Raw genomic sequence first — 12,748 nt, forward strand, 5'->3', positions numbered from 1 at the left:
TGAAGAATCCTGAATAGAAATCTATCTTCACCAAAAAAAAGCCAATCGTCTGCTTTGTAACAGCCAATCGTGTTTTTGCACTGATCCAAGCATGGTGTCATGAAACTCTAAATAGAAGTACAATCTGCAAGCAAAAAGGCTGTTTATTCTATACATGGGGTTTATATGTCTCGTTGATCCTTGAAATTGCAGTTATGGCTCTCTGCCCATTCATTTAGATAGAAGCCTGGTCTCAGTAACCCAAAAGAAGTGCTCGGTAGTGTTACCAAGCTGGCTGCTGTGTGATGGGACTTACCTGTAAGGACTTTGGTTTTATACCGTTTGGTTTTGTAGTAGTGAAGCATCGTTGATTTAAGAAGTTATAGTCTATTTTTAATTAATCTTAAAATCTTTTATTGCTTTGGAGAACCCTTCTCTTATAGATAAATTAATGGTTTTGATTGTCATATAAGTCAAGAAAATATTTTGCAGCTTTATCCAACCCCTATAACAAAATGTGGCTGGAACTCGAGGAGGCCATGAAGGCTTACAGGAACAGCTGTGCAATCGATTCTTGACAACTGTAAGTGCCTCAAAACAACAAGAAATAGTGACTGGATGTATGAAATGGACCAGTGGAGGGTTTGTTATGTTAGCCTATATGTCCAGCTTTACATTAAAGATGTCAGAGAGAAGAAGACAAGGACATCGAGAGGTCTGAAAAATGGCCCTTGGTGTCCTCTTGGAGTTTATTCAGTCAGCATTTGTCTGCTTGGAGTTTAACAAACTGGTAAAAAAAAGACCGGGTATCATCCCCCAATGTTCTTGAAATATCAAAGGAAACGTGCCCACAACCGTCGAGAACTGAAGACCAGTTAAAACCAATTGATTCCAGTGTAAAGTAGACCTTTTTTTAATAAACGACGTGAACTCACTATCACATTAGCAGTTACCGTTCATTACTCTGAATGCCGTTTCCCTTTTCAAAAGCTCCCGTGCTGAATGAGACGCTCTATATTCCTGAGAACAGAATGTCAGGGGCGAGTAAACAGAACGATACAGAGAAAACCAAAAGAGTCTCTGAGAGGTGTTTGTGCCCGTCTAGTGCTCAGATGCTCAAGGCTCGATAGCATGTTAGCGGTTAGCTCGTCGAATACAGTAATTCATCGATTGGCCCCGCGAGGTTTTCACTACGCCATCAAGCCACCAAGCAAATGGATTCCACTGTGCTTTTTTTTTTTTTTCTGGAGTGAATGGACCTTTTATTCTCTGATCAGATCAGATAGTTCAATTATTCCACTTTTAGACAGTTTTATTCAGGCGGAGATTTGTTTAACTGCTTCTGTTTGGACAAATCAACATTTCTGTTGGTTTCTTTGGTTGTAGGAAACAAAGGCTTCTGTAGAGAGAAAAACACACATGAATTAGCAAAGAAAATACAGTTTTGATATCCTAAAATTTAAAATCATATCCAGCTCTAGCATTTTCAAATGTATTTTATGTGTAAATAGAAGATTAATATCTAAAAAAAAAAGTCTGCTTTCCCAAATTTACTTCACCACCTGAGTAAAACTTTCCATCTAGAGTCTGTTTTCACTACTGAGTTCTCACAGGTAGGAAGATTTATATATTTGTTGTTGTTTATTTGCCTCCACCGGTTATTGATATTGGCTTAAGGAATGGCTAGAGAGAGAGAAAAAAAAAAAGAAAAAATCCTCCATCATTTGGGCCCTGCTTTGTGTGTACCTCCTCGGTCACTGCTGACTGTATGTGCAGTGGCCCTGCTCAGGATTAGGGAATTAGGGGGAATTAGGTGCTACTCTCCCAGAGAGAGAAAGAGAGGGAGTGGAAGAGAGGATGAGAGAGGAAGAGGAGGAGGAGGAGGAGAGAGTATGTAGAAAGAGTATGCAGGATGCACCTTATCTCCCAGGCACACATGGCTGGATTAGTTGAGGCTGTTTGAATGTGTGCGAATGTATGTGTGTGTGTGTGTGTGTGTGTGTGTGTGTGTGTTAATCAGCACCTCTTCTCATTCAAATGTTCCAGCATGGGAATGAGTGTCCGACAGTAGCAATCACCACATGTCCTGGAACTGGACACACACACACACACACACACACACACATTTAGGGATGCCAAGTAGACGAGATGAATCACTAAAACCACTGCTGTGAGTACTTTTAAAAGATAATACCAGTTTCTCGCAACTTGGGTGTTACTTTTCTGTACTTTGGGCTTATCATTCCCATCATTAATACTGTATTTTAATTTGCTGAGACCGATGAGAATATCAGTGTCTGGAGGGAAAAGCGCAGGCAGCCAGACAGGTTTAAATATAGCCTCAGGTTAGCCAAACTTACAGTACTTCAAAGAGACATCCAAGGCAAACTACAAAAAAAAGGAAAAAAAATATTACCCAAATCTGACAATTGTAATGCTCAGTCACAGTTTACAGGCAGGCTTTATGTTTTTTAGCTTTGTGCAAATACAGTTTTTATTCTGTGCAAAGAGGGATTAGTAGCAACATTTTGGGTGTGTTTAGATAATCTGGTTAAACTGTTGGCTGGTTACAGCTTGTCTCTTTGTGCTGCTGCTCATTTCTTGCCCAGTCAGGCTCTCTTGTAACAATATTTCCATGTTTCCAGATCTCTTTGGTGGATACAGTATTACCACAACGAATAGAAAATATGACCAAAATGAGAAATGTAAGACGAAAGCTGTATAAAACATAATTGTCCTCGCGTGCACATCGTGTAACAGAGCTCTATGACACCTGCAGACACTAAATATTTGGATTTAAAAGCACAAATCACTGTACTCAGCAATACAATCAATAAAGAAAAGCAAAATATGGTTCCTCTGGCTCAACTATTATGACTTTATTGTCTTTCTGCAGTAAAACAAGGGGAGCCTTTCTGGCCCTGGTTCAATGCAAGTTATAAGCACTGACTGAACTTGCAGTCTCTGGAAAAGTCCCTTCTTTTATGCCTATGCCATCAAATTTTGCCTGTAGCATCTATGCTAAGTAGGTTTCTACGTGGGTAGTGAGTTTTTAGGAGGCTGTGCTGGGAAATGAGTGTAACTTAAGGAAAGAAATGGGACGGCTTCTTCCAAAATCTAAATTGAAAGACAAAGACAGGACAGAAAAGCGTTTATATTTAAAGATGCAAGTATACTGTAAGTTTCCTCCTCAATTAAAATCAACTATAGCAGCTATAGCAGGTCACAGATTTGAGATAAACTACGGGTTATTATTGCAATAATTATAGTTGCTTACTGGAAAAACTTTGTGGCAGCTGATGAAGTTAAGATTAACATTCAAACAGACCTTGTGGTGTCCCTCATGGTTCTATTTTAGGGCCCCTTCTTCTACGTTCTAATGAGTATAAGAAATTCTGTCCACTCCATTGTTTCTTCTTTTTCTTCTTCAGCTAAATAGAAATGGCAAATGGCATCATTTTCTAATGACAGTGGACAAAAGGCAGAGAGACGCCCTGCAAAAGTCTGTCAAGGCTCATACACAGACAAACATATCCGCATTAAAAGGAATTTAAAGTGAACCGGATGGATTTACAAAGAAAACCAATGCAAAGCCAGGATATTCTCACAATATACCGAAATGTATTACAAGCAGCTTAACAACTCTGAAACCTTAAAATATCACGGCATAATCTCTAACAATAATAGCTTTATTGTGTTTCTATCTATGTCCCAAATCTACTTTTATTCTGCTTTTGTTCTGACAAAGTGATTCATGCCTTCATCTCCTCCTGCAACTCTTTTACGCAGATGAGTCACCTTTCAGTGTCGGTTCCTTGTCAGCGCTACCCTGTGACTCCAAATTGATTTTAAAATCCCCGAGGTTACTTGCAAGTTTTCACATTTGAGCTAATTAGACCGACGGTCCTCAGATGTGCTATATAGGTTATGTTATCTTTGGGTATACCCCTCGTCTGTGGAGAGCATCCCCCCATTATCTTCTGATCATTTCACACACTCGTCCCTAACACATTTCCTTTGCCTCGAAGACTGCTCTCTCTTATTTCTTGTTTTACAGCCTTTTGGTTAATGGTCATTTAAAGCTGGGGCATAACAGTATTTTCTCACCATCATTAGGCAAAAAATTCACTAATAACCTTGCAGCATATTGTAATTGAAGTGGTCTGAAAGGAGCCTCCTTTTCAGTTAGCAGGCTTTAGAAAATCTAGTCAGTCAGAGATCTTTTCAAAGGGATGATACCTGTTTTACAAATGCAGATGCAAGTGTGTGCCCCTTCAGATGGTCCTACCATGATAATATTTGCCTCTTGCTTGATATTGAGAATTATTTATCATTTGTATGACTTATTTCTGATGAAAAAAGACTGCATTTAACCACTTTCACATGCAATAATTTTAATATTGACAAAAACACCTAAATAAATCTGAATCAGAAAGGTTTTATTCCTCAGTAGGTTTTCACATACGAGGACTTTGACTTGACGTTTGAGTGCATGACAGTAAACACTAACATATAAATTAAAAATGGTTGCCAGTCAGTATGCAGCAAATGTTATGAGACAAATAAGAAGCAGTGTTACAAGTCAAATTAGTGTAATTAAGGGATTATGAGTCATAAAGTAATTGAAATACTTCCAGTCCAAATGTATGGATAATAAAATAAGTTTGGGTAATGGAATAATTTCAACTTGATCCACATGAAACAAACGAACAAAGTAAGTAAACGTGGATGTGCATGTAGCAGCTGTACTGTCCTAAGGCTAAGGTTCAGAGTGGATGGTCAGGACCAGGTACCTCCATACAAACCCCAATATAAAGTCTTTTAGCCCACAAAGCCGACACAGGGCTGTGGGTGTTTTTTGACAACTACCAGGCACTGGCAGCTACAGCCTCCATCCCAGTAAATGCAGACTACCTCACCTCAGGACACCTGCATGTAAGCCGACAGGGAGAGCTTTCGTCAGCTTCCATCACAGTTTGCATTTAAGTGCATTCCGTTTTCTTATTACAGTTGATAGGAAATCAGGAAAAGTTGCTTTCCAAGATTTGGCAGCAGCTGCCTGAGCTGCAAAGAAGGAAAACTGACTTTAAAAAAAATGGAGTCTAAAAGACAGTCTGACAATAAACGCAATAAAACCAAGTGTCAATATCAGTGGAGCGTTTTAAAAATGGTGCAAATGTTGTGATTGCACCTGCTTTAAGAGCTTTTCAGGCCCACAGATCTACAAAGGATACAGGATGGCAGTTTTCATCTGCTATATAACGACACTAGAATCACAATTACGATCTGGATAATTGGTATGAATTATAGTAGGTAAACATGTACAGGTTACTATATAAAGTAATGCATTGTATGTACATATGCTCATCTGGTGGGAAGAGCTGAGGACCAAGAGGGGGAGAAAAGAGCTGCAGGAAGAGGGCTGTATTTTTAAAATTCAGCTGCCTCTTTAAATGATTTTTTCCCCCAAGTGGTTTGGTACAGTCCCATGAAGGGGGGTCATTACAAACAAATCAGAACACATGCAGCCTTTTAATTTGTTTTCAAGCATAATTTCAGCTGCTGAACGGTAAATAGATGTTCCTGAAAGTCAAAAGACAAAAAAGGGACTGGTTTCATTTTTGAATCCACCTCCCAGTCGCAGAAAATTGCAGCTGGACTTATTTTGGGTAAATAGGAAAGAAAAACCTGCAGTGCAAATCTAAAATTCAGTCATTATACAAAAGTCATCTTCCTGAGTTGAGCATGCAGCAGAAAGCAGCACAATCAATATCCTCCTGATTAATAGATACTCTTCATTTCGTGGCCTGCGAGAGCTCATGCCGAGGAACGGAGAATGCGCGCTATTTGATATTTACCTCTTGAAAGGGAAATGATTATATGGTGAAGTCCCCCCCCCCCCTCCTCTTTTCATGTCAGAAATGATGCTGCTTTAGTGCGGCTCAGTGTGCGAACAATTGCAGAAATATCGGTACAGACGAGAGGCCACTCCACACATGGCTGCTATGGCAACCGCATTGACATGAAGGGGAGGGGAGGCTCTAATGGCATCGCCCTCTTACTGTATTGATTTGACACACACACACACGCAGGCAGCCACACGTATGCACGCATTGCTAAAATCGCATCCCTCTTTCTCCGCACACACACACACAAAGTCAATCAGGCGCTCGTCGACGTAGGCCATTATTCCCCTCTCTGCTTCATCTCGGTCCCACAGAAGCAGCAGATTGAATCGTATGACAGCCTAATTACAGCTGTGCAAACATGTGCATGTGTACATGTACGTTCACGCTGAATACATAAGATCATACAGGGTATGCGTGACCCATTTTCAGCGAGACGTATAGCTGGATGCGCTCTCTCTCTTTCCCTTGTCTTCTGCCTCTTTACTTCCTCAGTTGCCTCCCTCCCTCTCTCTCTCCCTGCTGCTGCCACCGTGAAACCCTCCTCTCTCCTTTGTAGTCACTGTGGTCGTGACTGTGTAGAATAGATCTAGAGGCAGAGGAGGAATAGATACGTCTAGCTCAGCCTGTGCATCTGACTATACAAGGATGTGTGTGTGTGTGTGTGTGTGTGTGCAGCCTTCGTGTCAGCAGGAATCAGGCTCCGTCAGGCAGGACATGACTTGAGGTGTCTTGGTACAACGAACGCAATGTGGCTCAGTGGATCTAAGTGTGTGTGTGTGTGTGTTTATCTAAAAGGGTCACAGTGCAGTAATGGGCCACTCCACCAGTGTGTCGGTGTTCTTCTATTGCTGCAGAAAATGGCTGTTTTATGAAAATGTTGATGGTTTGCTCTCAGTCATTTCAATTCATCCATCACGTTAGATGCCCTTTTTTTTCTTGCTGAAATTACCCTTATTTAGTCTGGTTAAAGGAAATATGTTTCACATGAGTCTTTCGTGTATAGATGTAGAAAGGACTTGTGAACATTTTGGGAAATCCCTTTGCATTAGAGTTAAATGAAAAAAAAAATCTAGCCTTGTGTCTTCTTATGGAGGTAGAGCGATCTGTGCAGAAGTTGTTCAATTCATACAATCGAAAAAGTCAAACAAAAAATGTGTTTAAGACGTTACTTTCCCGATAACTTCGTAAAGACATAATTGCCTCTTAATTGTTAAAGTTGGGGTTGTTGCTTCAGAATTAGGTTTTCAATTAAAATTAAAAAAAATGTCACAATATTCTAAATTTCCACTTCTGTGTTTTGCACTTGTAGTCTGATCCACAGATCCAGTCCTGCAGCCACTCTATGTGTTCTCCAGAGCATCTAAGCATGCAGTAATTTATCGGTTACACTATAGGTTAGGCACAGTGCTATAGGGGATGTCTGCAGCATTCTTATAACAATGCTGTCTGTATTGGCTCTATCTGACGATTTGCAAAGATCTCATACACTCACTTGTCAAGGTATTTGAAGGCTGCTGTTCTCTGTGTATTCTGAGCAACAACAGTAATGATAAAAGACCGCTCAAATCTATGAGTAACGCTCGTATACGTCTCCAAACTCTCCCAAAACCAAGTTACCCTTAAATTACTGCATGGTCATGTGCGCTATATTTAACCGGGTCCGAGGCCGGCTGTCGACTCCTCCGTGCACTGAGTCCAAACCGCAATTGCAAAACGCAGAAGTGGAAATTTAGAATAATTCAAAGATCTAATTCTGGAGCACCAACCCAAATGTGAGGTATTAAATATTAAACAGAGAGACTATTACCCATTTGTCTAAAAATACATTATGACAGTTGCAAACCCATTTCTCATGTGATTCATTTGGATGGTGTGAATTCGGAAAAGAAAAAAAAAAAACAAAAAAAAAAAGCTGCAAAGCGTTACATAAACTGTGGAGCCGGCAGGTGATCAGCTTGGCTTAGCACAAATACTTGCAGAGGGAGACATGGAGCTTTGCTGTCACTACAGTGAAACAATATGATTAACATCACTTTTAAAAGCTTGCCAGTCAACACATTAAAAAATGCTAATTTGAGCCCTCTTTGGATACGACCAGATTAGCTTAGCATACAAAAAGATGTTAGCAGGAGGGATACAGCTAGCTCGACTTTCCTCAAAGTTAAAAAAATACAACTTAAACGTTTTTTAAAGTTTCTTTTTTGGGGAAATTATTTGTGAATGTGGCTAAATGTGAGGAAAAAGCAGGGAAATGACATGCAGTACAGGTTCGGCCAGCTGGGAATCGAACTAAAGACGGACTTCTGAAAGCGTTTGTGCCCATGTGGTGTCCTCTAAGAGCCCAGATATTTTTATATACACTGCTGCACAACTGAACTGCGTTCTCAATTACATTTTGAGGAAAACTTACTTTTCCCTACATTTGTTTGTGGTGTATCACATCCATTTCTAATCAGCTCTAACCAACTGTCCTCTTCAGCCAACCAGCCATATATTAGATTGAGCGGGAAAATGGAGGAGAAGCTTAAGACATGTTGTGAAAGGGTCGTATTTTAACAACAAACATGACATTTTCTTAAGCCTAGACAAGTACTTTTGGTGTCTTATCCTAACCAAGCTTCTAAAAGGTCGATAACGTTGTGAAATTATCAAATTTAATTCAAAACATAAAATTTTCATGAACTAACCAAGAAGTTTGTGCCTAAACCTAATGTAACAAAGTCAAAAAATTATGAAAAAAATATGTCAAAAACTCTCCTGAGTGTCAGAATTTGTGGCTCTTTGAGGGTGGAAACGTTTCCTACAATGTCAGACTTTGAGCTTTCCAGAAGAAAATGGTTTTCTGTTAGCTTAGCCTCGCTTAATTTAAAGACTGCATCCCCTTCAAGTCTTTAAGCTAAGCTAGGCTAAGCTAAGCTAAGCTAGCCACCTTCCAGCTCGAGGCCTCTGCTCCACACACAGACATGATGAGAGCGGTATCAATCTTCTTATCTAACAGGATTGTCAAAGTTCTTAACTGCAGGCAACACCTTAAGCCACCAACTAGAACATCAGACAAACGTACTGCCATTTTACTTTTTTTTAACCTAAATTTCTCTGTTTTGTTCTGCAGAACTACGGTCTAGAGACAGAGAACCTCCGAACTCTCTCCCACAAGCTGAACGCCTCAGCGAAGAACCTCCAGAACTTCATCCTGGGCCGGCGGAGGGGCGGACACTACGATGGACGAGCTTCCCGAAGGCTACCCAACGATTTCCTCACCTCGGTGGTGGATCTAATCGGTGCAGCCAAGAACCTGCTGGCCTGGCTCGACAGGTACCGCCTTTGGTATCGACTTTGGGGCTTTGATTTGTAGGACAATGCTCTCAATTTAGACAACCGCCACATATGACTATCGCGTTCAATTAATGGTAAAAAAAAACACAGCTGTGCTCCTCGCTTGGCCTTCACCTGGTGTGACTGAAACATCATCAGTCATTTTCACAGCTGACATTTGGAGCTACAATCTCTTTCCAGTCCCTTCAGGTTTAGGAACTTACAAATAACCCTTTTGAATCAATCTGAAACTTTCCTGACAAGTGGTGTAGTTGCAACAAGAAGAGCCACAGACATATAGCATTGTATTGTCACACCCCTTTGCAGTAACAGTACAATACGATAAAGTACAAGCATAACGTCGTTTTTGTTTTGTCGTCATGCATTTATATGAGCTAATGGAACCGTATGAAGCTGAGAACACATAAAGCAGAGCGAGCTTTGGTGGATCCCTGAGTTTCACAGCCTCCTGGCCATAATATGAAACCAAATATTGTTGTTTGTCTTTATCTGTTGCTCTTGTGCTCAGAGAGAAGCAGAGGATATCCTTTATTTCTCCTTCTCTCTCGCTGCCCTCTCATAGCTTTTAAAATCTCACTGATAGCAAATAATAGACCAAAATAAAATGCAGTTACAAACTATTCGTCCGCAAAGGTTCACCAATTTTTTTTTTCTTCTTTTTTATGAAGTATTTGTCAGATTATGATCTTTGTTCTTTGTTTATTTGTTCCAGGTCTCCATTTGCCAGTGTGACAGAGTATTCATTACTGAAGAACAACATCGTGCAGCTCTGCCTAGAATTAACCACCATCGTACAACAGGTGCTCGCACGCACAACACGCACGACGCATGCTTCACACAATCTGTCATTTCTGCATCCATTACAGCGAGTTTAAATCGACTGATTGACTCGAAAGTGGGTTTTGGTTCGGGAATATCTCTATGAATACAGCTCGCTGTGGCCTATAGCTCATTCCTATGGATCTGACTGTGTGTGGAACATATGTCCGTTGCCACAGGCTGTTTGCGGCGTGGCTGATGGGAAGAGCAGCTCCCACTAACAGCCTGAAGCGATGTACTCATCGACTCGCTGTTAGACCTCGCCCCCCCCTGCCCAACTTATAGGCTCTGGTGGAGAGTGAACCGGGGGTCTCTTCATTTCCTGTCCTCTTTCTGCTCCCCCTCTAGCAGTCTCTGCTGTTTTAATACACTCTGCTGCACACCCTTTTAAAACAATAAAACTGGATGCGTACGCACTACTGTAGATACTGTAGACATGTCATTGTTTGGACAGAAAGTATGTCTGCTCTCCTGGACCTCATCCACGTCCTCCCAGTAAGAGCCTGCTTAGAGTGTGTGCGAGAGTGTGTTTGTACTTGTGCCCAGAGTGAGTCCTGGAGCCGAGCAGATAACACCCCATCCCCTCTTACAAGGGCCAGAGGAGAGCGAAGAGAAAGGGGCCACCGAAGGCCCACAATGGGCCAAATGAACATGTGGCTGCCAGGGTGCAGCGAGACAGACAAAGGTGGCAGCGCTGCCCGCACTAATGCATCAAACAGATGAATTAACCGCTACCATGCACATCTGGCGGATTCAGTGGGCTGCTTTCCCAGAAATAGATTAACTATCAGCTATCGTTAAATAACAATCTGTCATGTTCAAATGATGTCGTCCCTAAATCCTGAGGAAGCTCACGAGGCTCCGGGCAGCAGAAATGGTCAATCCGGTGTATTAGTGTGCCTGCGTTGTGAAGTAATGTGCATAATGTGGAAGGTTAGAAACAAAATAGCTGACTGCTCGTGTTCTCCACAAGCCATCCATCTCTTCCTGCTGGACATCTCATTTCATTCCCTTCTTTGCCGGCTGTTATATTTGGAGATGAGAGTTATTTGAGCTAGTGTGCGGATGTTTTTTTTTTTCCATCTAATGTGTTTCTTTCTTTCCTCCTCTCCCGTTACAGGATTGCACTGTGTATGAGACGGAGAACAAGATTCTTCACGTGGTAAGTTTCTGCACTTTAAAAAAAAAAAAAATGCTTGTTGAGATATCAGTGATGATTAGAAGTTTGCTCTGAATGGAGTGGATCTCTGCAAATCTTCATACGCTGATGAGGACAATAACAGGCAACAAAAGAGCGCCGTTGGTTTAAACTCCCGTTTTTCACAGACTAGAATGAACTTTTCATGCTCAGCTAGTTTCCCTTTATTTCAGCATTGTTACATATGTGGTTGCGTCACACATGCAAAGTATGATTATTCAACATATTTCCAAGCTGCTGGCTTATTGCACAAAGAACCATTTTTATCACCTCAATCTCTGTTCTCTAAGACAACTTCTTGCAAAGTCCCACTTGCTTGAACTAAAAAAACTTCGCTGTTAGGAAAAGAAAAAAAAAAGCACTCGGATTGATTGTGCCTCGTGAAACAAAACAGCATTATTTAAACCTTTTGAGAACACTTCAGTCAAAATTGATTTCATGTGTGTGTTTGGCGGGCTGAGGGTGTGTGTATGTGTGCACGTCAGAGCGTTTCTTTTTTTTTTTTTCTGTTGGAATTTGTAGCACAAATTGGTGCATGTGAAAGTGCAAATGAGCCCGAGGGTTTCTGAAAGCCCGAGCGTAGTCGGTGTGTGCGTGCGCGCATCCACGACGGGGAACTGTCCGTGTCCACGTGTGAAACCGAGTGAGCAGCTAGTGTCTGATCTGGGCTGACAGTTGGATTGGGACACTTCCTGCTGCCATTCAAGGTCAGGTGGAGGAAACCAAATGAAATGTGGGCAGGGGGAGTTCCCGGGAAAATGCCAGAGCATTTAAGTTCAACGGAAAATACCCAAAACAGACTCAGTTTGTAGTAAATACACAGTATATTTCTGGAAACAACATAAATCCTTAGACGGTGTTTGACATGTTGCTGTGGTGTCCCCCCCCTTTTCAAAATAAGTCACCCCAAAGCTTTTTTAGGTCGAAGTATCGCAGCTGTCATTTACCTCCGTTGTTGCATGCCCGCTAATGACACACGACAATGACATTAGGCAGATTCCTAATATTTAAATGGCTCTCCACACGTGTGCACGCACTCGCGCACGCACACCCACAACCCTCGGTGCCAGACTAAAGGCTACACATGACTAAGTCTGTTATGTGTGGGAGGTTTATGTGTGAAATGGGGAGACAGCATGAAAAGAGCGAGAGAGGAGGAGCTGTTTGTTTTTAGACGTCGCAGCCTCCTTTGCAGATCTTTGTTTATCGTGTGTTTTGGGAGGAAAAAAGAAAAAGATAAAGTGGAGGTGAAGGGAAAATGCAGCGCACACACACACACAGGACTCACACATATAGAAAGAGATGCCTGGTAAAGATGTGTGTTGTAGCTGAATCGTCGAAGAAATGACATCCCATGTGTTTTTCTAAATGCTTCTCTTGGGTCGAGTGAAAGAGCTGAAAAATGTAGCATGATAAAATGCTTCATTTCAGTAATATTCAGCATTTTTAAGGACTTTTCTGTAATAAAAATCAGCAAAAAGATGATTAATCTTAAATTTTGCCACTT

The 12,748-nt window shown here is 41.3% G+C and overlaps 1 protein-coding gene across 1 annotated transcript in view; it reads left to right on the forward strand.

Annotated features, from left to right (window-relative positions):
* Positions 1–12,748, forward strand: part of LOC103359564 (connector enhancer of kinase suppressor of ras 2) — a 70,237-nt gene that overhangs the window by 15,249 nt on the left and 42,240 nt on the right. The window contains exons 3-5 of the mRNA XM_008284961.1: positions 9,001–9,203; positions 9,937–10,024; positions 11,164–11,205. Of these exons, the coding sequence (XP_008283183.1) occupies positions 9,001–9,203; positions 9,937–10,024; positions 11,164–11,205 (333 nt within the window). The remainder of the gene's footprint in view (positions 1–9,000; positions 9,204–9,936; positions 10,025–11,163; positions 11,206–12,748) is intronic.

This window comes from Stegastes partitus, unplaced genomic scaffold (genome assembly GCF_000690725.1).
Source record: "Stegastes partitus isolate 25-593 unplaced genomic scaffold, Stegastes_partitus-1.0.2 Scaffold382, whole genome shotgun sequence".
Taxonomy (NCBI): domain Eukaryota; kingdom Metazoa; phylum Chordata; class Actinopteri; family Pomacentridae; genus Stegastes; species Stegastes partitus.